The sequence below is a fragment of the Melopsittacus undulatus genome, chromosome 3 (genome assembly GCF_012275295.1).
Source record: "Melopsittacus undulatus isolate bMelUnd1 chromosome 3, bMelUnd1.mat.Z, whole genome shotgun sequence".
Taxonomy (NCBI): Eukaryota; Metazoa; Chordata; class Aves; order Psittaciformes; family Psittaculidae; genus Melopsittacus; species Melopsittacus undulatus.
In genome coordinates, this window is record NC_047529.1 from 89,134,413 (window position 1) to 89,160,111 (window position 25,699).

Sequence of the window (25,699 nt, forward strand, 5' to 3'; positions counted from 1 at the left end):
GATGCCAGTGTCTCTTAACTAGAGACACTGAATACAGTGCCAGATGAAGGGTATGTCCCATGAACTGCCACCGTTCAGCTGTGTCATGATTAACCCCACCACCTCTGCCAAAGGGGAGGAGCACGTTCAGCAACTCAAGATCAGTTTGCTTCCCTGAGACAGTCAGCAGCTTGCTGCACTGAGCTTCTGTCAGGCAGCACCACCTCCTCCCTAGGCCTTTTATTGTAACTCTCAGCCAAGGGCTTAGATAGCAGCAGACCACCTGAAAAGGCAGGTGTCAGGCTGCTGCCAGCCTTCATCTCGCACAAAACAACCCCAAACATTTTCCTCAGCTGTGAGTTTTATAACTTAATCCAACACCCCAGAAGCGGTGTAGCACAGAACTCTGCAGCTCGGCTGGTGGGACATGGGACAGCACTTGAGGAGCTAATGGGTACTTGAAGGACGCAGGAGTTCCAGGCTAGCAAGGGGCAGGAGAAGCTCCACACATGTGCAGGAGTGGAAATGCCAAGAGAATCTGCCCAGGAGGCAGGAAGCAGAGCTTCACCTGAGGAAACCAGAGCAAATTCGCTATAGGTACTGAAGGTGTAACCAACCAACTTTCTCTTCCAATATTCCTTTGTCCCTGCACTGGTGGCTGTTCATAGATAAGGCTGCTTCGTGAGTATCTAAACAAGAGCTTACACTATCATAATCAACAGCAAAAAAACCCTCCCAACCAAAATATGTGTAGAAACAGAATCAAGGGATGGTTAAGGTTGAAAGGGACCTTAAAGCTCACCCAGTTCCAACGCCCCTGCCATGGGCGGGGACACCTTCCACTAGATCAGGTTGCATTCTTTAATTGCTACAAGTTAAAGTAACTTTTGTTTGTGCAGCACAACTTCCTCCACCTGAAACAGAGCCACTTGTCTCTGTCACGTCTAGGACACGGCGCACACGTCTCCCTGCTCTCAGGGAGAGACCGTTTCCCGGTGAGGACACCAGGGGGACTCAGTCACCCGTTCCTGCTTCCAGCCGTTCCCAGGGAGCAGGTTCGCGAAGGATTTCTGCATCCCTCCCGTAACTTTTACCGTAAAATACATGCCCTCCCTAGTTATGTCACTGCGTAACATTGCATGGTTATGAAGTTGCAGCAACTCTTACCTATATGCAGTTGTTTGTTTTAAATAAACCTGTGCTGTTTTCTATAAAGTTTGGGGTTTTAACTAAGAGGTTCCCATAGTGCAGGTGGGATAAAAGTAATCAAAGCAGCTTAGAAATTGCTTCCCATACCCCATTAAAGAGTTCTACACGAAATACAAATTTAGGGCCAAGGTGTTAACTTACTACAGGTTTTGCTTGTTTGTTAAGATACAACTGTGCAGAACACATGCCCAGCACTGCATTACTAACTATTAGGTTGTGGCTGGAGAAGGGGAAGTGAAGGGAAAATAAATATCCCCTATATGACAGCCCAAACCTTGCTCTTTGCTATCTGGGACACCATCAACTGGACTCTAATATCAGAAAACAGATCCTGTTACCCATGGCCCTGATTCCCTTGCCCAAACTTAGCAGTGTCCACAAACACATACACTAATATAAGCAAGGTAGATAAATTTATAACCCAAGCGACCTGCCTTAAGGTAGCTCTGAAATGTGAAATACCAGCTCCTAGCCCTATACCACATTTGGTTATTAGGCTGTTTGTGAGTAGGAGTCCAATCCTACTTTACCATTTCTATTCAACTCATTCATTCCTCCCTGTCCTTCGAAGGACTTGAGCCTTACCCTAAGTGGGTTGGTGATTTGCATCTCATCTGCCCCTTCCACTTTTAGAGCCAACTGTTAGCACCTGGCTCACCCATTTGGGAGCTTTGGGCTTTTTTTATTATTATTTCAGGAAAGGAATAAATGTGCTGTGTATTCACTCCTCAACTTCAAAGCTAGGGGGAAAAGCTTGATGTAATTAAGTGGAAGCAAAAGTCAACAGAGCAAATTCCCTGGAACTGGTTTTGTCTGGTAGGACAGAGGACCTTGAACCTGCTTCTGTCAGCTGCTATCACCCCCCACTAGACAGGGTCAGGTATCTTGGATGCAGCAGATGCTCCAGAGTGAGCACAGCTCCTGCATCAGTGTAATAGCATGAACAGATTTAAGTGTATTTGCAGTTATTTGCAGGCTTTACAGCTGAAAAAAAAGCCCCAAAATATTTAATATGAAAGCTGACAATGGGAGACCCAAGTCTCTCCATACACCCACCTTCCCCCCCCCCCCCCCCAAAAAAAACAGATGACATCCAAATCCACTCCAGTCCCACGAATTGCTTCCAAGTCTTTGCTGCTCCGTACTCACATTTCCATTAGGTATTTGCAAGTGCATGCAGCCATCTGCACATCTGCATACCTGCAGGCAAGGTACATGCTAGACTTTCAGGATGTTGAGGCTCTGAGTTTGCTATTGTCGCTTAGCACTCACACCTCTTTTCCAAAGCATTCAGCAAGCACAAAAATGGTACTTTCCAGTCTGATTATACTTGGAGATGTGATCTTTCCACCCCTGACCCAAAAGCTGTCAGCATAGCCAGATGTTTTACATAACATACAGGCTGTCTGCTAGCTCTCAGATTTGCAAGCATCCTTTTGAGAAACACCCAAGAGAAACTTCATCGTTCCCTGGTGCAGCGTTTGACTCTACTATGCAAAACAATCCCCCTGCATATTGTGTTCAACAATGTGATAATTAAAAAGATCAGGTCGACACAGGATAGTTGCAAGTGCTGGAAAGGCTTCTTCCTTGTTCAATGTAAAACAAGGATAGGGAAGAGGCTATTTCAAGAGAACATGAAAGAAGCTATATAGCACTGAAGCACGGAAAAAGCCTCAAAACACTTTGGGATCAGTTCAGGGCTGCTGCACTTAGGTTTCAGCCTAATACACTGGCAAGAGCCATTACCTTAGGGCAGAACTGAGCAAGAGAACAGAACAGGTATCCAAGCGCCATGGAAAGTGCACTAAAGCTGGCAGACCCATATGGAGACCCAGGTAACTCTCCCTGAACCAGGACAAGACAGACAAGTGCATGCAGTGGGGCTTCACAAGATGCACAGCAATGGCAGAAGCACAGCCAGGCAGATGTTTCCTTGATTACCATACGGTCATTACAAAGCTCATTGAAAAGCTGAGGGAAATTGCGTGGTATCTCATATGGATGGGCATCTGTAGGCTCTACCATTCTTTTGCCATCTTCAAAGCACTTGTAATTCATTGGGAGCCATATAAAACAGAAGAACTCCCATTAAACCTTACAAATCATCTCTGAAGAGGACTTCCACTTTGCACCTCATGTACCTGTCAGAAAGTGGTGAAAACACTACAGCTGCATCTTTGTCCACCATCACCCTCCAGCCAGCCTAACCTTGGTGCTGTCCCTCAAAGAACAAAATCACCAGGAAAATGATCACCACAGCCAGGTAACTGCAGGCAGCCTAGAACACAGCCCATCCCCTGAACCTTGCTCTAAAGCAGAAGTAGCTCAGATTTAAGAAAAAACAAACCCATACACACCCTCCAAAAAAAAAAAAAAACCTCAAACAAAAAACCCAACCCAAACCCCAACCTAACAGAAGACTCCCCCTCCCAAACCACCAAAAATCCACATGCCCTCATTCATCAAGGGACATTTATAAATCAGTTGCTCTGGTGTAGTTTTGAGAGTTGAAAAGACTACAAATAACCACATAGTTTTCAAGAACCTTTATACATCATCTTTTTTTTTAATTAGATTAGCTTTACAAGCAACTTGAGAGCTCTTTCATAATGAACACTGCTTTTCAAATTACACAACTTTATAGGCAACCTGTAAATGAATCCTGAATTTCTTCGTCTGCTATAGATAAAGGTCTCGTATTTCACAGCCAGCTAACATCATGAATAAAAATAGCATTATGAAGCTTTATCTTTAACCAGGACTAGACACATACAGATCATAAGACAGTTCAAAAAATAGTTTTAGAACAAGGACCTGCTTGGTGATGCTCAAGACTGAATATTCAACCGACATGAAATGAACAGTTTCTAAAGGACATGGAAGAAATGGCTGACCTGAATTTGTTGACCCTATTGTAATGACTTACATGGAGTGAAAAAATAAGCACTTTTAAAACCTGTCTGGCAAGCACAAACCTACAGTGTGATTAGAATTTGATACGCCATGTAACTGCAGAACTTTGAATTACAGAGGGACTGAAATGAGTTTAAAGGCTTATGCTTACATTTCTAAAACAAAACTAAACAAACCTCTGTTAAAGCAGTACTGAAGAAGATGAAGTAGAAGAGGTGGCTTTTTTGCTTGTTTCATTGGTAGCCTAAATGCACTGCAGACCAGACAGTAATGAAGATTTGCACTCCTTGGCCAGGTTGGCAGAGGCACTTACAGTAAGGTATCCTGTCTGGTTTTCTGGGAAGAAAGGAGGAAAGAGGAAGGTAACTGTAAAGGGCAAGAATATACTAAAAAAAAAAAAAAAAAAGGGAAAAGCAAAATCAAAACAAAACTGGAATTTCTGTTGGTTCTCCTAAATGATATACCAATACTGATCCCCCCCTTCTGTCAGTTTGTTACTAAACAATTAGCTTTTTCATGTTTTACATGAACAATAGTAATGTTTTTAATAAAAAATTACTGAGCTTTCCATAGAAAAGGTCTCTAATTGAATACAAACTATACAGATGCTAAAATTGTCACAAGTTGTAATATATACAGAAATATTTCTGTACACTCACATTGTTTTGGCTAAGTAAGGAAATAAGGGACAGATAGAAAACTGCAGTGGGTAAGTTGATCAACCCTCAAACTCCTGAAAATGTGAATGCTGTCTTTTATAGGTTTGCTTTTGTTTTCTCAAGCTTTTAAAGCTCAGGGAAAAAAAAAGGAAAGTAGAATTAAAAATTAATAATAATAAAAAGAGATCAGTGTCCAAACCATCCATTTCTTAAAAATAAAAGAGTATCAACATTTCTGCACATCTTACTTCTATTCTGTGATGTCCCCTCTCCTTGATAAAATTAAAACAATGTAAAACAAAGTAAATGTTTTCCTACTAAATATATACCTCAGTATTGATCAAAGGGCAGTGCCTTTTTGGGGAAATCCTTCAGCCCAGTGAAAACCTAAAGATGTATTGCACAAGGAGCCTACAGTGATGCACTTCAGCTTCAGTGTGCTGACCATCTCCTTGATATAACAGATCAAGGTGTCAACTTACAGACTGCACAGGACACCAACACTTGAAAAGGAAATTAAAAAGTGAAGGTTTTGATATTCTATTAACTTATATACAAAGGGAAGTGGAGTGCCAAGTATTTGTTAGAAAACAGAGAAAGCTTAAAAGTTTCCGTCAAGTACGTGAGGAGGTTCTGGGTACCTCTAATAGCCTAGAAAAGCCCTTGTATGTTCTTGTAACTCAATGGTATTTACCAGGTCCCCAAAGCCAATGACAGCAACCGATAGTGTCAAGTTCACTTAGTGCCAGTCACTTAAAAAAAACCCCAAAACAAAAACAAAACCAACCCACAAAATAAAATAAAACAATTAAAAAAAAAAAAGAAAAAAGCAAACAAAACAATCCCCTAAACTAAAATAAAACAAAGAAGAGACAGAAACTTCCCCTCTGTGGATCCAACATACAAAACCACAAACTGAATGTTACTAATAGCGAGATACTGGTTTGCTTCTGTTAATAAGATTCAGGAGGACATAGTCAAAACAAAAAAACAATACAGCAGCAATCTTTAAAAGTTAAGATTAGTGTGAGATATGATATAAAACAATCAGGTTTTTAGCTGGTAATTAAAGTGCTCCTTTTCTGACTTAAGGTGTAAAGAAAATTAAAGTGATTATCAGTTACTGGCAACCCTTACATTAAATTAGGTCTTCAATGGCAGAGGAGAACAGCATGAACAGTTTTACAAAAATAGATCCATGTTATTTTGGAGAATACTGTAATTTTTTTTCCTTTTTTTTTTAGTTTTTCATTTTTTTTTAAGACTCAATTTTGATTAACTGTACCTGGTCATACAAAAATTACCCAAAATTCAAACTTTCAGCATATAAAAAAAGGGAGTGATGAATTGGATTCAGCTGGATGACAGGTCTGGCAAAATATAAGGATGGACAAATTCTATGTAGGGCACTTATTTATGTCCAGATGCATATGTTGTTTCTTACTGATTGCTTATCTTCTTCACATAAGCAGTCACAGGCCTGGAGTCACAATCACATAGTACAATGCTTCAGCAGTCAAAGAACCTTCTATTTGATGCAACATTGAAACACTGTTTGCTTCTTTATTAAAATGTTGGTTTGTTGTTGATTTTCCTTTATCTTGTTATTCACATTCAAAAGTTAATAGATAGCATCAAGATTTATCAGGGAGAATAGCAAGGGGAGTTGCTAAATCAAAGGCTTATAAAACGTCTTTCCCAACTGAGTCAGAAGGTTTATTAAGTTCAACCCTCACACCTTTTTCACCTGCAGAAATATGAAAAGGAAATTAGCATTATTTTTCAGCATTTATCAAAGTACAGTCTACAGAATCACAACATGACTTTCAAGATCAGTTTTAAGAGAGCACTTTGAAGATTATCTAGCAAGACAGGCATTTTTGTATACATGCTCTATATCCTGTGCTGTGTAAAGTTAACAAAGTAAAGGGTAACAATGTAAAGGGTGGGTGTCAGGATGATGGAACTAGGCTTTTTTCAGTGATATCTAGTGATAGGACAAGGGGCAATGGGTGTAAACTGGAGCATAGGAGGTTCCATGTGAACATCAGGAAGAACTTCTTTACTGTAAGAGTGACAGAGCACTGGAACAGGTTGCCCAGGCAGGTTGTGGAGTGTCCTATGCTGGAGATATTCAAGGCCCGCCTGGACAAGTTCCCGTGTGATGTACTCTAGGTTACCCTGCTCTTGCAGGGGGGTTGGACTAGATGATCTTTCGAGGTCCCTTCCAACCCTCGGGATTCTGTGATTCTGTAACAAGCTGTGGTTACTCATCCTCTCTGAAAGTGGGCATGTATTTGGCTACCCAAGTAGAAAACTGGATACTTCACATCACAAATGCAGTTCTGCAGCTCATCATCTCAGCCTTTATAAAGGTAAGCTTTAAGAACGGCCAATTGAGAATGTGAGGGGGTATCCTCCATTATTTAGTATCAGAATATCTGGAGTTTCTTTGTAGTTAGCTTTGTGAAGAAACTCTGAGGAATGATTAAAATGAACCATTCCATTTGAATTGCTGCTAAAAAATCGTAATAAATCCCCAAACCACCAACCAATCCCCACCTCCTTTTTTAATATAAATTGACTGAGGTAACTTCAGGTACCCCCCAAATAAAAGCTTTACTATCAAAACATTAACAGACACAGTATCCTGTATTCAAGAAAAGTTCAAACAGATTCTGCATGCCTTTAGACACTAAGCCAGAAATTATTAGTTTTCTCTTTCGTAACATTTTATTCTATAATCTAGTATTTTATTTTCAGTAGAAAACAGAAGGCATCTTGCACAGCTTTTGCTGCAGATACAGAGCAAAGAATGCAATTTTAATTCCAAGGAAACTGGAATCACCACAGTATGGTATCATAAATCAATTACAGGGCATACTGATACTGAAACTTAAAACAACTCTTCCAACCCAGCCTTCCTTCCTTAAGTGCCTGCAGTTTAGTGGGAAACTGGAGAAGGAGGGAGGCCAGACGTAGCACCTTCCCTACAGGCAGACATAAGCCTGATCTCTCTTGGGAAGGGCAGCAGCTGAAGCTGGGCAGACACAATCAGAACAGCTCTGATCCAGTAAGGCTGGCTCCAGGAGCTGTGTGATCACATGCGTGTGACACGAAGGCTAACTTACAGACAGGCTTCCTGCAGAGACCAGGTGGGAGATATCTGTCATTCCTGAGTGCCTGGGAAGTCACCTGCTGAGCTGGAGCTGAGGGACCCCTGTGTTTCTTCACAAGGCCTACAGGAGCTGCATTACTCTTGCTACTCCCAGAACACACAAAGTCACAGGAGGAACTGCAGCCTTTGCAGCCACTAGATAGCTCTGGGGCTATAGTCACGAGCTTCAGATGTCTAACAGCAATGAATGGAAATATCGTTTGGAAATCATTGCCACATGTCTTCAACATCATCAGTTTCAGAGGTCTCAACAAAACATGGATAAACTGTCCCTGTGCATGTGTGCATTTGCAGTACACATGATTCTGCTTTATTTTTAAACTTTATTTTTAAACACAAAACCATGCTGGCAATTACAAGCATGACAGAAGTCCTCGGCCACTTCTCCTTATAATGCTAATTTGAACAGGAAAATTAGATCAACTTCCTCTTGAGGGAGAAGCCAGAAAAGGAAAACAGATGCTAAATATGTGGAATTGGAAATAGAGGAAGTAACTCCATTCTTTGATTGCAAATTTTAATTTTAGGCTTTTGTTTTTCCAGTATAGAAATTCTAGTCTGGTTAAGTCGTATTCACTTGTTGAATCACTATATTCCATCAAAACTATTTCCAGGGCTCTCAGTTCTACAGTGCCCCACTGTCTCTGAAGTATTTATCCTCCACACCTACTAGGGAGACAAGACTAGGGAGAGGTTGTATCCCCCATATGAAAATACTGAGCAGTCTCAGAGGAAGTGTGAGCAGGACAAGGCGCTGACCTGGATATCCCAAGTCACTGCCTAGCAGCTCAACCCCTGGGTCACCTTCCCTGTAAAACCTAACTTCGAATTACACTGGTCTCTCCCTTTTTGTGTACAGAGTAGGCCAAAGAGGCTGGAGGACTACTTAGCTATTCTTCCATTAAACAAACCAAACCAACACAGAAGATATTAAAAGAGATTACCTGTTAGATATTTTACTTTAGCTCGTGCTCGTTCATCTGCATCAAAATACCACACTGTTATTGCGTACCTAGGTAAATGGATGGAAAAAAAGAACTCCTGAACTATGAAGAAACAAAACCAGTGAAGCACTTGACATAAAACACAACCTAAATGACATGATACTTCTGCAGTCTGACAGAGGAAATATTTCACAAAGCAAAAAGCAAGCAGTTGTTTAGTGTGTATATATATGTGCATGCATGTCCCATCAGTAGGTACTGCCTGAACAGCCAACAGAAGGGTGACACTGGTGGTGTAAAGTTTACGCTTCTTTTTCCTGATGAGTTGCTATTTTATGGCTCTTGCCCAGAAGCTGTGATGTAGTCTCTGTCCCCATCACCTTGCCCTGTGACCTCATCTTTCACTCTACTAGCCCAAGTCCATCACTGAGACACATTATGTCAAATGTGGGAAAAAAAAGAACAGGTTCTTGTAAAGGAACAGTAACTACCCCTTCTTACACAGCTCCTTCTTAAATCCTCTACAGGCAGTGGAAAATCAATGTGAAATACTAGCTATTGAGGAAAAAAACTTTAATGAGCTTTAGTAAATGCATTTCACCCTCTGAATCTGCTCAGAGCACAAAGGGGGAGGGGAGAGCAGTACAGCCTCTCGAAACGCTGTAAGAGGACATGCAGCTTCAAGTTACTTCTTGCAAAGGTACTTTCATTATCTCACAGTTCTAGTGTTCAGTGCTCTGGCCACCCAAATGTCTTGCAACTTGGGCAACAGGAAGTCTGGATCAACAACTCCAATGATTTACCTATTAATGCTACCTGGAACCCCCACTCAGAGGTGGGGGCACCAAATGTCAAATTTAACATCATCCACCTTTAACATCATCCACTGCCTTACAATGAGGGACAAAAGAGAAATCAAGTTCCCCTTGTAACTCAGACTGGGAGCAACTCCCGTAATGCTCCAGAGAAAGAAAAGATTTGTGTAACTATGGTCATTTCTGCCCCACAGCCCTCCTCCAATTCCCAAACTAGAATGTGGTGGCTTGGTTTGTAAATGATTAGGGACACAAAGTTGAAGTACCTACTCAATCTTCCACTAACGCTGTAAGGTGCTAAGGACAAAGGGAAGGGAGTGTAAAGCTATTACAGAGAAATAGTGAAGACAACACCCCTTAGCTAAGGTGGGGTCTGCTTATGGCTCTGTGTGCTCCTACTCAGTTCTGTCAAGTACACACACACAAACTTTTGGTGCTTCCAGTCCTCCCTCCTATCCACCCTACAGGATGTTTTCTCCAAAACACAAGATTAGACATCAGTACAAACTCAGCAGCACAACAGACACCTAACCAATCAGTAGAAATAAACCCCTTCTTGTCATACCGCCACTGGAACTGTACATAGGAAGACCTGGGAGCAGGTAATAGTTCATAGTGTCCCTTGTTTCTCATTAGAATCTGATCATTTCTCAATCAAAAAAACATCCTGCAATACAGAGAGAGTTAATTAGTCTTACCTTGTAGCATATGCTGGCTGTACTTCATGAGGGTTGCGGCGATCAGACCAGAAGAATAGCAGTCTATCGAATTTGGGTTCAATATCAGCGAATTGGGCTTTACCTTCTGGGAATATCCGGAGTATGCCTCCACTTACCTACAAATTAAGTATTTAAAACCAGTGCTTTAAAACAATGCCTCACTGTATGTAAAGGTACTGAGTATCATATCTGAAAATATTTCAGACACTTGAAACTGAAATAAAAACCTTTAGCAGATGCTACAGAAATTATGCAACTACAGCTTTTCTTGTCAATACATTTAATTTTGCTTGACTATTATGCTCTATTACATATTTTTTTTCATGGAAAAAACCCAAACAACCAACCATAAATCAACTAAAAATGCCCCAAAGCTGCATTTTAAGATGTTCAGTCCAAACAGTCCATTTATTTATTTAAGATGCTATTGTGTCAAAAAAGGCTAGTAATTTATTCTCTAATTGCAGGATCAAAGTTGACATTTCAAAAAGCAAGTCAGAAACAGAAAGCGTCAAGTTCATCCATCGCTATCTCAGCTTTCTCATCTACCACTTTTATGTGAGTGTTATGAGCCTCATTGTCCCATCCAGCTCTTACAAGAAAGGGACAGCACTCAAGAGAAAAAAAGAAAGGGGGGGGGGGGGGGGGGTGGGAAAGAAAACTTCTCAGCTGCAGCCTGTGTTGCTGTGTTATCCATATCTGGTGCAACCAATTGACAGAAACAGACTGCTTAGGTGCTCTTCCACATGTTACACTTCCCAAGTATGACATAAGTATCAGAAGTTTTATCTTTTTTCATATACAGTGAATAACCTTTTGAATAGAATAACCTTTTTCATAGCTAACTGCACAGCCATCAAGGAATAAACAAAGCTATCTTTGCCTTACTCATGTTTTTAACACAGCCATTTAGCTGCATCCATTCTTTCAATCCACCTAATTCCACTGACTGGCTATGAAAATACGTATTGAAAAAGTTACTTTACTTCACCATGATCACTACATTTATGGAGAGTTTTGAGTCACTGGTAGGGTAGTAAATTTAGACCACTTTAACTGTGTTAGAAATCTGTATCTATTCTACACCACGTAACTACAACAGTACAAAGACTTGTGCTGCTTTTAACTATACTGATATAGCAGTAATCACAACAGAAACAAGGACATGAACAAAGACCCGTGGCAAAGGTGCATTAGCAAGCATGTTAAAAAAACAAAAAGTTACAGAAAGGAATTATTGCATACCTTGGCATCCCAGTCTTTATTAAGATAATATATACATGTAACACATCTTCCATCTCCATTTGGATTATCAACATGGCGCACGTATCCTGTTCCATTGCCTGGATAACAAGCCACCATAGCCTAGAGTCAAAGAATCAAACATGGTAATTAGTTTTATCTGTGTGAGGAGAAAGAGTCTGTATTTTATCTGTATAAATTCATGAGTAGTTCATACACCAGCAACAGAAAAATTAAGTTAAAAATAATGGGAAAGAATTCTTTTATCTGTCTTTTCTTTCTAGTTAAAAAACCGGTTTTGAACACAGATGTCTGCAACAAAGGCATCAAACACACAGAGAGGAACACTGTTAATTAAGGCATGGAAGGTGGGGCTGCTCCATATTGTGACTAATCCTCAGACCTCCCTCACTCGAATGAGACACAAGAGAGGAAAAATATCTTGTATATAATTAAGTAGTACATGTTTCTCCTTGTGATAAGAATACCTGTTTTCCAGACCCAAGTTCACAGACAGCTATCTTATTGTCTTACACACCACCTCCCTCATCCCTCCCCTCCTTGTTTCCAATGTAAATAATTCTTCCTCTTCAAAAAGTAGCAAACTATTTTTAGGAGGCTTTTTAGACAGGACCATTAGCCCATCTTACCCAATCACTCCAATTACATTCTTAGGCTTGTGTTTTGTCCTGTACATAGGAGGTCTTTGAACCTTTGCTGAAACAAGCCTACATGTACAACAAAAACATCCTTTTTAGTCAAGAAGTGAGAAATTGAAAACAGACACCGAACAGTAATCTGCAATAACCTTCTGACATCAAACGATTCCCAGTACAGTAATACATTTAACTTCCCATGCTGCACTTAGCCCAGCTGACTTGAAAGACCCCTAGAAGGTGATTTGGTTTCTGAGTCTTCAGACATGCGGATGTGCATGTGACACAAACCGGCCATGCTAACGGGTGGCCTGATGAGCTTGATTACCTATTAATTCACATGGCCTGTTTGTTGTATGGCACATCCCCATATCTTTATGCATTTGCTAGAAACAGGAATCATTTCAGCTTTTTGAAAGAGATCAAAGTTTTCCAGGCCAAGTCATCCACTGCCACTGTGGTGCTCAGACGACTGCAGCAACAATAGCCTTTTAAACACAATCATTCCTGTCTCAGTTTAGCCCTAGATCTCTGGATTGAAAACTCTTTCACCTCTCAAGTAAAATATAAAAAATAAACAAACAGCTCCCCCAAATAAATACGCAGAAATATTATTTATTCAAAAATATTTTTCCCCAATATAGTGTGTACTGTGAAAATATAGTACATCAGTTTAGAAGTATTCCAGATCAACTGTTTCAGTGCATTTTTTGCTTTCTGTTGATAATTTTAAGTTTACCCCCTCTAAATGCTAAAAAATTAAGCTTTCCACAGTTTGCATTACTTGGAAGAAACTATGGTTTGAACAGGGTGGGGAATAGTTTAAAGTACCTACAGTTCAATCAGCAAAATATTTGTATGTTGCATAAAAGCAGAGTGGATTTTGCTATAGCAGTGAACAGTTTAAAATCTCTATTTCCACATACTCTATTAAGAGAACAAGCAATTTTTTGGTAAATCCTGGGCAGGAATCAGAATGTATTACCTGCCAAATAATAGCACTGTGGTTATTAAAAAAACCTCTAAAAATAAGCCAATCTTCATTTACATGAAATATAAACAAGTACACTGCATGGAAAGTACTCAAAACTATAAAATTCAAATATACTTGCAATTTGGAGATTAGGTACTTCTCAATCTCTTTACTGTAATCATAGCATAGTCATCATTATAGGTCTCACATTATGTAAACATATTACATGTATCAAGTTATGTGACCTAATATTTGGCAAAGTCATTACTTATCAGTTTTGCTGCAGGAAGATAAACCCATAAAAATCAAAACAGTGAGTTAAAGATGCCAAATAATGTAATACGGGTTCTGTAATTTCCTTTCTTATAGAGAAAAAAGGAACAAAAGCAAAGCTGGGCTGGAAGAGGAAGGTATTTGTTTTCCATTGAAAAGCCAATCCTCTTGAAAAAAAGTCCCATACACCACATAAACACTATCAAGCTCTCATGGAGCAAGAAGAGTGCTGAAAGCAGATCCAGGTCCAATCCTGTAACAGCATTCCTAACGACTGGAAAGTTTTAATGAAAGCGATTTTGATGAGAAGTATCACATAAATTAAACCCTGACATTAACTGTTGCTCAACTTCTGCATGAACCAGGTAGTAAAACTCATTCAGAATGAGGAAAACACTGAGACCAATTAGCTAGAACAACGAAAATTCTCACTGAAATCACAAGGGGTTAGCTTCCGATATGAAAGATCTGTCACTGAGCTAAACAAAATGTGTTCAAAGTTTAGGGCAGCTCCCAGGTCTCTCTGGCTAACACAGGACTGCTGGGTTGGGTTTTTTTCCCCCCAAGGGTGCACTTGTTTGTCTGTTGCTCAAAAAACTAATTTTGCAGTTAGAGAAGGATAAATTTGCATCCTGTTGCCAGAGTTTCATTTATAAGGTACTGAAATGGGTAACTGCTGTCTTTGCTGAAGGGAAATCAAGAAAAGAATCCTTAACATCAACACTGCTAAAGAGAAAGCGCATCAGCACCATTTTTTGGAAGGTCTGGGGAAACACCAGTTATCATCTATTTCATATAAAGAGCGGCCATACTCAATGTCAGAAGCATTTCATACAATCTTTTGAGTCTGAAATACTGTCAATGTTTTTAAAAAGCCCTTGTTTTTGACTTCAGACTTGACTGAAACTTCTGCTGTCATCTACTGCAAGAGATGAGAAACAGTTCTGCTGTGATAACTTATCTAATATGTATTTGTTATAACAGTAAGAATGACTCAGGCTTTAGCTGCAAATTGGAAAGCAAACAAACCTGCAAAGTGGCTGGTGTAGCATAATATACATTGCTTTTGCCAGTGTGACCATTCCCGTTCCCCAGCTGAACTATGATAAGGAAAGTCATAATTTACCGGACATGGGAAATATATTGTTTTGTGAAAGAACATGAAGTCAGTTCGTGTCAAACTGTCATGTACTGTGAGATTACCAACATGGAAAGGACAAAAAAGTGGCTTGGGTATGAAGTCATATACTTTTGTTACTGCTGTTTTAACATTTTACAGGATAAGTAAGCAAGCAAATACATGTATGCAACCAGAGAGAAAAATTCAAGGGTTGTTTTTTTTGTTGTTTGTTTGCTTAAACACTGTTAATGGCAGTGGAGAGAGCCAGGCATTTGAGACCGGAATGTCCAAGATTCCTTGATATTTTACACCATGAGTGCTGAAGTTGTTAGCTCTTCAAAGAGCTACCTGTCTCATCAGTTCTGCCACAAAAGTAACTTATGAATAGAACTCAGTGCATAACTTGCATTTTCGTAAGAGATAAGGAGCTCTCCCTTTTTATGCTTCTTGGGCATTACAATTTTTAAGTATTCAGTAATCTTTAAATTTCTGCAAAGAATATATTTAAGTCACATACTGCATTTGCTCACCTACTGGATTCCTTTGCAAACACTTTTAATATTAACCTTCTTCAACCGAAGAACATTCTCTCTTTGTCTGCGTACTCCTGCCTAGCACATGAGCGCTGTCCTAAGATACCCTCTGGAATTCATGAGTAATTGAGAAAGCATGGAGAGTTCTCCCTACTCTGCAATCCGCCCAATCCTATCAAATCCAAGTATTCACACACTTAAGAAGCTGCTGATTGCTCTTTCACATACAGCCATTCTACTTGCAAATGTTTAACTCTAGAAAATTAACTTTAGGCCATCAGCCCAAATGAGTACATTAACAGAAGAACTAATTGAAACCAGTTTTTTTGCTAAACATCAGCATCCTTAGTGTGTCAGCTGTAACTAATTTACCATTAAATGCACAAAGGTAACATCAGAGGGAACAATCCACTGACATGCAATTTTGTTTACTATGTAAAGAGGCATCAGCTAAGACATCAACCCTGGGAGGTGCAACACATCATGATTTCATGTGGGAGTAGACTCAGCCAGAGAAGTTTGACATCCTCACCCACACATACATGTAAAGAAGAAAGACTTGCAAGCAAACAGACTGAAGCTTTTTTCTCTACCCTTTCCTCTCACGGCTGGACATCTGCAAGTCTAGGTATGTTACTTAAAAAAAGGAAGCAATAATAGCAAACTCTTAGGAAATAAGGGAAAACACCAGTTACATGACAACGTAAAATTCCTCAAATGGGAAAAAAAATCCCAAATCACAAACAAAATGGAGAGAGAACATGTATTTTGTCATATTAATTTATTAATGTAAAATATTGTTTAGCTCAGATTAAAGCAAGCTGCATCAGTCAAGGAGATGTCACTTTTGCTGTTTGCTGAAGGAACTGCAAATCTCAGTGAGCAAAACAAGATGTCTAAATACAAGACCAATGACTTCCTACCAAAATTTATCAGATGTTCTCACAAAGACTTCACTGGAAATCCTTGGCATGGGTCATCTGACAGGCTATTCAAAGAACAAAAAAAAAAAACAAACCCCAAACCCACACACCACTGGAATGAAGAACCAAATAAAACAAAAAGAAAATTCTGACCTGTCCCTGTTTGCTCCATCTGTGATGTATTTCTAGTTCAAGAATTCATTCATCCAGCACAAACAACAGTCCTGACAAAGTACATTGCAGCTTAAGGACGTAACAGTCTAAGATTTTCAAAAGGTGTACAAAACAACAGTCAAATTGAAGGAAGGCAGTACTGTTATTACCTTGTGCAAGAAGCACCAAGATTACCGATTTAAAAATGCTAATGTGGTACAATGTGACTTGAATTCATAACTTTTCTCCTGTAAATTCTTCAGAGACAGACACTTGCAACAGAAAGAAAATATCAATGGCGAGAAATTCCTGTCAGACTTACCCAAAACAGAGAAAGCTGAAAGGGATAAAATAAACTTTTTGGGACACAGCTAATCCAAGTATTTCCACACTAGCTTTCATCTGAGTAAAACTTTATGCTGATACCCTCCACAATCCAGTAAGCAAGTCTGGGGAACTATGCTTTCACACAAGTCAACACTGTGAAACCAGAAAAGGTGGAGAGAATTATCAACGCCTGCAAAGATTCCCTCATTAAAAATCCATGCCTTGCAATCATTGTCAACTGGAAAAATCTGCAAGAGGAAAGCAAACTACTGCTGATGGGCTTATAAATTAAACAATGCAGTAGTTAACAAGTCTCCAAGGGAGAATGGGAATCTCTAAATTTGAGTTAGAAGCTAACATAAAGAAGAGACTGACACATTGCAGCAGCTTAGAAAAATTATCTCAAGCCCTCTCTGGTAAGTTACAACTACAGACACTCAATTTGTCTGCTAGGCAAAGCAGGAGGTATTTTCTGCTGCATCTTTCTCTGTAGCTATGGTAAACACCTAGGTGCAGAGCAAAAAAAAAAAAAACAAAACCAATCAAAACAGAAAAAAACCGAGACAAACACACGAACAAAAAAAAAAGCCCCCAAACCAACAAAAAAAAACCCACCAAAAAACCCTACCAAACAAAAACCGCTCACTACTTCACATACCAGCTATCTGGCTCATCTTCTGGCAAGCACAAGCTGCTCTTCTAGGAAAAAACAACTGGAGGCAAGGACAACAAGTGTAAGTCACCCCTCTCCTGCAGCTGCTGAAGGTAGCAACAGAAGTTCTAACAGGAACACAGGATTGCAAAAGCTGCCAGCTCTTGGGCTGGCAAAGGGAAGACAAACTGAATGGAGGACAGAGATGAAAAATTAACTCAGATAGGAAGGGAGAGAGGAAAAACTGAGAGATGACATAGCTGCTTACACTATAAATAGAAACAGCACACAGCTATGTACATGGATTGTATCTTCCATGACCTTCTAGGGAGTTCAGAAACTAAGAACCTGACCTATCTCACTCATTCCCAGCCTTTCAGTGCAATGGCCAATGCAAGATTTCTGCTTGCTTTGATAGAACATTTCATATGCTTACAAAATCAAGCAACTTAACATTCCGTCAAAAGTTTGGTGCAACAGATTAATATTTCTACTACATTGCTTACTTCTAACTTGCCAATCAGCTTTGTCAACATAGCAGCTCGGTAGCAGGTTCTTTAACTTCAAATTAGGTCACTACTTTACTCTTGTGTTCAGTTTCACATAGCATGTCCCTGCTTACAACATTCCCTTCACAAATCCTAATAACTAACACAAATTGGAAGACAGAAACTTTCATATTATTTCAGTGGCTGTGGTGAGCCCAATATTCCAGGGCTACAAGATCCACACAGAATTTGGATCCAAACACCTTGAGTGTAACCAGGCTGCCACTCAGCAAACAAGCTCAGGTATTTTTCAAGCCTGGTACCCCCTCTTTACTGTTCAATTTTAACTGTGCTCGACAGCAACATCACACAAAGCTGATTCCCAAATATCATTCCATTCATTCATGCATTCACATAGGCTCTAAAAAATGTTCATGAGCTCCTGAACTGCTGAAGAAATATGCATATGGGTTTGGATAATTCATTAGTCCTTCTAAATGGCACAAAGAAAAACTCAGAACTCCAATTGCTCAAGTGTGGTATTCAGGAAATGACTAAATGTGCAATGCACTCACACTTTGATAAATACATCTAATAAATAAAAACTTACATAGGATAGAGAACTTCCCATGAAACTATCAAGTAGGAGCCATTAACCAAGGGGAGATGGTGGCAATTCTCAGAGCAGAGACAAAAGGCATATCTCTTGCACAGAGGCTAAAGAGACCAGGGCAATCAGAGAAACACAACAGGTGACCTGGTTTCAGTGACTGAAACCAGAGTTAAAGACAGACATAACAGGAAGACCTAAAACCACACTTCCTAACTCCCACCTTAAGTCCTGCAGCTCCCACTGCTACTAAACTGAGATAGCAACACTTAAACATTAATGAGGTTCTCCCTGCTCTCCTGTATTTGAGCCTGTAAAGTTGCAAGACTCAAATCTCCAAAGGCAAAGAGATCACCAAGTCAGCTTACAAGCTACAGGGGGAATAATGAAGATTGTTTCTTCTTTAATAGTTAACACACCCGCATTCTCCAGGCTGCTAGCCAAACTAGGCACAACAAGCTTATTCTCAAAATTGTGCCAACTTAAAAGGTGCTGATTTAAAACTGAATCAGTGAAACCAGTGCAAACACCCAAAGGCCTTCAATCTTATGAAGTCCTAGCTTCCATTAACATAATATAACCGCTTATTAGTAAAATAAATCCGGGTTCAAATCTAAAAAAAAGTATAGAGAGCTGTGCATTGACTTAAACAGTATATTAAGAACAGGTAAAGTTTATCTAACACATCTCTGAATATAAGCAATGTCTTCCAAGCCTAAAGACCAGCTGCATTTCCCCTAACAAAAAAGTATGAGCACATCCAAGCTCTGTTACTGTTTCAAAGCACTCATAACTCCCCCTAAGGTTCGACATGACATTTTCTGATGGTTTCAGTATCAAAGTCTACTACAAACTCAAAAAAAGTCAATAACCTAGAACAAACAAACAAAAAAAAAATCCCACAGAGATACAAAATGGATGCTTCCCAAAGAAAGCAGACGAAAAGCACTATCACCAGGGGCAGAAAGTTCCCTCTCTTAAAAGCCTAGGAGCAAATACACCACCTGACTTAACAGCCAAGAAGGATTTAAAGCATACTCTGTGTCAGCCTAAATCTGTCTAAATTATGACAAAGTTGACCAATACATTTCAGATTCAAACAACTATTGAATAAAGAAAAATGTGTTTGCAGAACTGGCTGGCCTCCATGGATAACTCCCTGTTCCCTCCAAGAGAAGCAGACTGGTGACTCAGTGTTTTGGCACTGTACAAAAATTTGACAGAGAAGTAAGTCAATCAACACAAATTTTAAGAGTGTTTTTAATTTAACACCATAAACGCTTTGAAATGAATAATACCACTTAGAAAATAAGTACTTTCGAACTTTCTTTTCCCCTGAGTTGGTGCAGAACGTTCTGCTCTCACAGAACTAGTCAACTACTCAACTTACTAGGCTTGTCACTAACCATTCAGAAAAAAACAGAGAAGCAATATCTTTAAGAAACAAAAATAACACAACACTAAACCAAATTACAAGAGTGCACTAACATAGTAAGAAGTCTCATTCAGCTACACCACTTAAAATACATTCTAACACTAGTTTGTGCACACCAGATTTCCAGAGCCAACCACATGACATTAACAGGCACACTGGTGGATTATACACGAACAGTGGATTTGTTTAATTGTGCAAGATCTACTGCAGAAACTGAACTTGCATTACATTAAAAATAAAGCATGCAGCTCAGCCCAAACTTCACAGCTGGAGACTTTTTATTATTCTCAATACCAGGAGAAGCTAAGGAGGAAGAAAGCTTAAGTATTAAGGGTGGGCAAAGGGGTGACTAGTTTTTGGTTTATTTTTAAATGAAACGAAACCCCACTGCAATATCTATGAAATGGCTGAGAGGTTTGCCATTTAAAAAAATATCATTCATCATCACTACCATTCTCTCCCCAAAACTATACATACTGAGAAGCCTGGAACTTTTTCCCCTAAGAAACGAAGTGAATATTCGGAGATGTGGGTGTGTAAAAAGAACTGATTTTAGTTATTTCATTTATTTCTTAAAGCTGTAATTTTGTTTCTGTTTTACAGAGCAAAATAACCATGTAACTGATATTTAGCTTGCAAGACAGAGATATTTATATAAACTTGAATTAACGTGCAACTGCATAGTAATAAGATGGCATGTTTAGTACTATGGTTAGCCAGATATATGAAGGTACTTGTGTAATGTAGATATCTAAAAGAACATTTACTTAAGTGCCCAAGTCAATGTCTCAGATTTTAACCACAGATGGATTTACTGTTATAAAGAGTATGTTGAGGAAAATTACTTTTAAGATATTTGGTATTTGCAAGGGGGTACACATGATTCAGCATGCCCACAGCATTCCAAACCTGACACCATACACCACAGCATTCACTCCTACTATTAAGAGTCCAGACAGTTCTTTGAAAATATTTATAAATTAAAAAAACAAATAACTATGCACTGAAATGCTAATAGACAATGGGCTGCTTTAATTTATATTAACACTGCACAAAAGTCTGACTAAGGTTTAAAGCCAAATAGCAACAAACAGCCTGTAATACACTTTCAAGTCACCTACAATTTAAATCCAAGAAATGCTGACTCTGCCCATGCTGCTTTTTATGGGCTTTCACACAAACTGCCTCCATCCAAACCCTTCTTTACAATCCCACTATCACACTGTAATAAGGCCTCTCTCTCAGATGGCATAAACAACACTTGGGGTTTTTTTTTGGTTTTAACCAGATCACCCAATGTATCCAACTTCAAACGTAAACAGGCATTATACAAATCTACTGGTGTTCCACCAGTGCTTGGGAAAGCCTTGAGGAACAGCAGTGGCCATGCACAGCTAAAGGAGGACTATAAAAACACCAAAAGCAGGACTGCTGACGTTGGCATGCAATTCAGGAAAGTGATTCCAAAACCCACTCCTTCTACGAATGTCCCAGCACAACCAGCCACGTTATTTCAGATTAAAGAGGCATTCAGCTGTGCTGCTTGGTGAAACTCCTGGAGGAGGGTGTCTCAGGAATGTGATGTATTTGCTCTAGGAGTACATGGCCATGTGAGCATGAGAAAGATCTGAATGTACCCAACACTGACTCCGGGCTGTGACAAACACCTGAGGAAACTGTTGGTTCTCACCTAGCTCTACAGATTTAAACTCATGGCAGCAACAGGATCATCTTTAGGTTAGGACGTACTGCAGAGAGCAGAGCTCCCTGGTGCTGGTCCAACAAGCCTTTTCCCATTCTCCCCATGGGTCACAACCACTAATGCCCCAAGAGACCAGCTTGATGGAAAAACACATCAGCCTCATGCCTTGGGAAAAAATAAAGCATGCTGCACTACAAGCTATCAATTGATTAAAGGAACCCCATCTGGTTTGCTCCAAGTCCATTTTTACTTGGCATTAGGAAACTGCTACAAAAACAACCAATCCAGGCAAAAAAGTTACCTACTTTCCTTCTTGACACTATTTCAATGACAAAAATAGTATCTTATCTATTCATCAAATTTATTCACCCTTCCTAAAAGGGAAGTAGGCTTCTCCAGAGACTGCCCCTTTTCTGTGAACTCCAAAAAAAAAACCCCATTGATGCAATCTGCAAAGGCTCCTGTCAGTCGACATTGCTATGAATGTCTGTAACTCATTATCATGGTTAGAAGTAGGATGCTAACCTCAAAGTCCAAATTTACCACTAAAAATCAGAAGGAGGCAGAACCTAAATTCCACACAAAGCAAAAAGGTAAGCAGAAAAAGCCAGAGTGTACAAAATCAGAGGGGAACAAGACAGAAATCTCCCTGAAACGATGTTTCACTGAATTTCTTTACCCCTTTCAAGGTGTTCAGAAGAGCACAGAACCAGGACCTCTCCACAGATGCTCACAGAGAAAGTTAGAAATCCTAACACCAGCTGAGAGCATGCAGCTGGTGATTACATACTCTTAAACCTCCATAAAAGCACTGCATTTAGTGACAAAAGGAAGCACACTGTTCCACACCCCACCCAGAAACTACTTATTTCAAGACAGGACATGCACACTTCATTCCCTCATGTTCCTGTAGAAAAATTTTCCTGTATGTCCTCAAAAATCCAGTCAGCAGGAACTTTTCTGGTAAACCAATGGACAGTTAAGGCTTTACAATCCATCTTACTCACTGGAGAGAGACTGCAGAGATTAGCAACAGTAGCATAGATCAGAGGAGTCACATCAGACCATAAGGACTGTTCTGCAGGACATATTTATACAACCTACATGGAAGATCGGTGGAGATTTGTATTTCAAAGTTTCATTTTTCAAAGCCTGGTGCCAGTTTTAAGTTGTGAGAAAAAAGGGGGGGAGAGGGGAAATAATGGATGAAAAACTGAACCTGTGTACCATAGTCTGTAAACTCCCTGAAACAACTCATGGACTGGAACTCATCATCATCTTAAACAACAGCAGTGGAAATTACTGATAGACAGATGATGTATAATGAAACAAAAGGAAGATGAAGGTAAAGAAGAAGACACTAAAAAGAGTAACAGCACTGACAAAAGTCTGCATTACCAAAAGGCAGAAAATAATGCTGAGTATCATGAGAACGAAGGAACAAGTGCAACAACAGTCAATTCTGCAAAACACAAGATTCCAGATTTCTATTAAAAAAAACCAACAAAAAACCAAAAAACTCAACAGCAGGCAATCATATCAGATTCCAGGGCTGGCAGAAATATATTTTTCAGCTGTAGACGTATTCTAAAATTAAATTTCTACATCATTACCAAAATAAATGACAGATCTTCTAAAACATGTGCCTATTATTGCATACTAACAGTGGATAATAGTTTTTGAATAGGAGACAGCATATCAGGAAGTTAACCATGGGCAGTCAACTGATTTACTAACTTCTACTACATATAGTAGATAGCCCTGTATCTTGACACTAAGGATATAAAATTTGAGATGTGCAGCTGAAGTGGAAAACCAATTTTGAAGCCAGAGGAAGGCTGAAGAGCAAGGAAAAGGAGGAGCAGGTAAGGACCAGTGGACAGCAGAGGTGCTTGCCAACCATGTGCTGGGATAATAAAGGAAACAAGTTCCACAGCATGGGCTTTAATTGTGACTGCCCTGCTGCTAACCCCATGAAATCAAGCTGCAAGCACTAATGACTAAGATACCCCATCAGGCCTCAGCTGTAATTGCTTTTCTGTGTCCTCCAGTCCCTTAATCAACTCTACTACAAAACATCTCAGACAGCGGAGGCTACTCTCAGCACACAGAATTGCCACTGAAAAGAAAAAAGGCACCGCTCTGTGCACAGCACAGTACCATCCTGCTTATATCCACCCACTGGGCGCAGAAGGCTGCTCACATCATCTGTCACCCAGATAAAACATTTACATGGAGTGGCCTTGCAAAAAGCTAACTGTATGTCTCTGAATGGCGGCTCTGCTCTCAAGTGTATTGACTGGTGCTCCAGCTTGACACACACACAAACCCTAAAGTGCCTGTAAAAAGGCCATAATATATTTTATTTCCAGGATCAATACAAGCAGTGCTATGCAGCTACCAACAAGATGACTGAAAGGTATTCCAGAAAACAAGAATCTACTTCCTCTGTAAAGGCACCATTAATTAAGGCTTCCCAAGCCAAGACAACCCTTACTGCCAAATGAAGGCCTGATAATGAAAAAATGTGTAAGAGATTCTTCAAAAGGAGGAATCTCAGAGGGACTTCATCTTCCCTTCATTGGCAAATTCTGTTCCCCACTGAGCCCCTGAAGAATTCCATCACTCCCTCTAGGAAGCTGTACCCAAATGGGGGTGGGGAAGGAAAAACAATTTCACTCAAAGGCAGTTTTCTCTGGGGCTTTATTAGTTGAACTGTAGAAGCTGAAGCCTCAATGGTGAGGAAGGATCATTTGTTACTTGCTTTGTCTTTCAATGGGTGTGTACCTTCCAAGTAGCAGGATGTGAGGACAGAAAAAATAAAAGGCTAAGTCAGAAACAACACCCCGCAATATTCATGTTGCTGTATGAGAAGACTAAACTTAAAGCTATTTGACAGTATCTTAATCTACATTTCTTGTTCTGCAGAGGAATATTACTTTCCATGTTTACAACACTCTTTATAAAGTTACAGGACTAAATAGGCAAAAAAAATATGCTTATCTTGTTACCTATATAGCTTACAATATAATTCTGGCATAACCTTTGGCTCAAGAGAGAGACCACTCCCATTTTCTATTTTCACTAAGGAAAATGACAAAGTCAGGACTCCAGTCTAGGAACTCCTGTGTTGTTCTTGAGCCTGTGCCAGGTGTTAAGAGGCCTTCAGGAGTCACTGCATGTCATTTTCTCCAAGCTATAACAGAGATTCAATTAAAACGTTCTCAAAGCATTATTTTTAATGCAAAAATTAGAAATGTTTCAGTGTAAAGCATTTTAAGCATAGATCTTACTTCCAAGGCATTTGAAAGTACTGGAAAGGGCACAGGAAAGAGCAATAAAATAGTAAATTGCAGTAAATTTCACTACAGCAAATTAATCTACTTTCAGTGAAAAATGAGGAGTTACCAGCAGGATCCCCACAGGACCTGTACTTTTCCTCTGTGACCTGGGAAAAGGGGGGGGAGCAGCAGAGGATCAGTGGATACATGCGATACTGAAATATGCTGCAGAACCCATCCTACCCCTGACTAGGATACAGAAAGGTGCAGAAAAGTGCACAGAAGAGGCAAATAATGCCAAGTGCCTGGACAGTGAAACAGCAGGTGAAATTCAGGAAGAGTAAGTGCAAAGGAATACCCTCTGGAAAAGAAAAAAAGCCTTCTTATACAGTAATGTCTTCTAAACTGGAGAGCATCACTTAGAAAAAAAATTGCACTAAGTACAGGTCATTCTCCTAAGACCATTATCTCAGCAGAGCAGCAGAGTCAACTAAACTGTCATAAATCACTAGGCAGGGAAAGGCAACACAGAGTACATCCCTATGCCAGCATACAAATTCACTATGTACTTTTACGTTAAATACTGCGCTTCTGGTACCTTGAAGAAGGATTAGCAGAAATCTGGTACCTTGTGCTTCCGGTACCTTGAAGAGGGGTTAGCAGAAAAAGCTGCACAGAAGGGAAACAGGAATGACCAGAAATGTGGAACAGCAGCCGTCCGAAGAGACACTTTTAGACTACAATTTTTCAGTTTAGGAGAGAAAGAATATCAACTGAAAAATGTATGGAAGCAAATCGCAGACTTTTAAACCATGAAAAGTAAACCTACCAGGAAATTAGTTTTCACAATACAGAGTCTAGGAGACACTGAAATCACCAGGCAGGAGTTTTTAAACAAAAGGAAGTTCCTTT

The 25,699-nt window shown here is 39.7% G+C and overlaps 1 protein-coding gene across 1 annotated transcript in view; it reads right to left on the reverse strand.

Moving 5' to 3' along the window:
• Window positions 1–3,722: 3,722 nt before the first annotated feature.
• Window positions 3,723–25,699, reverse strand: part of EGLN1 (egl-9 family hypoxia inducible factor 1) — a 36,470-nt gene continuing 14,493 nt past the window's right edge. Inside the window, exons 2-5 of the mRNA XM_034060620.1 lie at window positions 11,665–11,784; window positions 10,399–10,535; window positions 8,886–8,953; window positions 3,723–6,510 (exon numbers count right to left, since the gene is read on the reverse strand). Coding sequence (XP_033916511.1) covers window positions 6,446–6,510; window positions 8,886–8,953; window positions 10,399–10,535; window positions 11,665–11,784 — 390 coding nt within the window. The 3' untranslated portion in view covers window positions 3,723–6,445. The remainder of the gene's footprint in view (window positions 6,511–8,885; window positions 8,954–10,398; window positions 10,536–11,664; window positions 11,785–25,699) is intronic.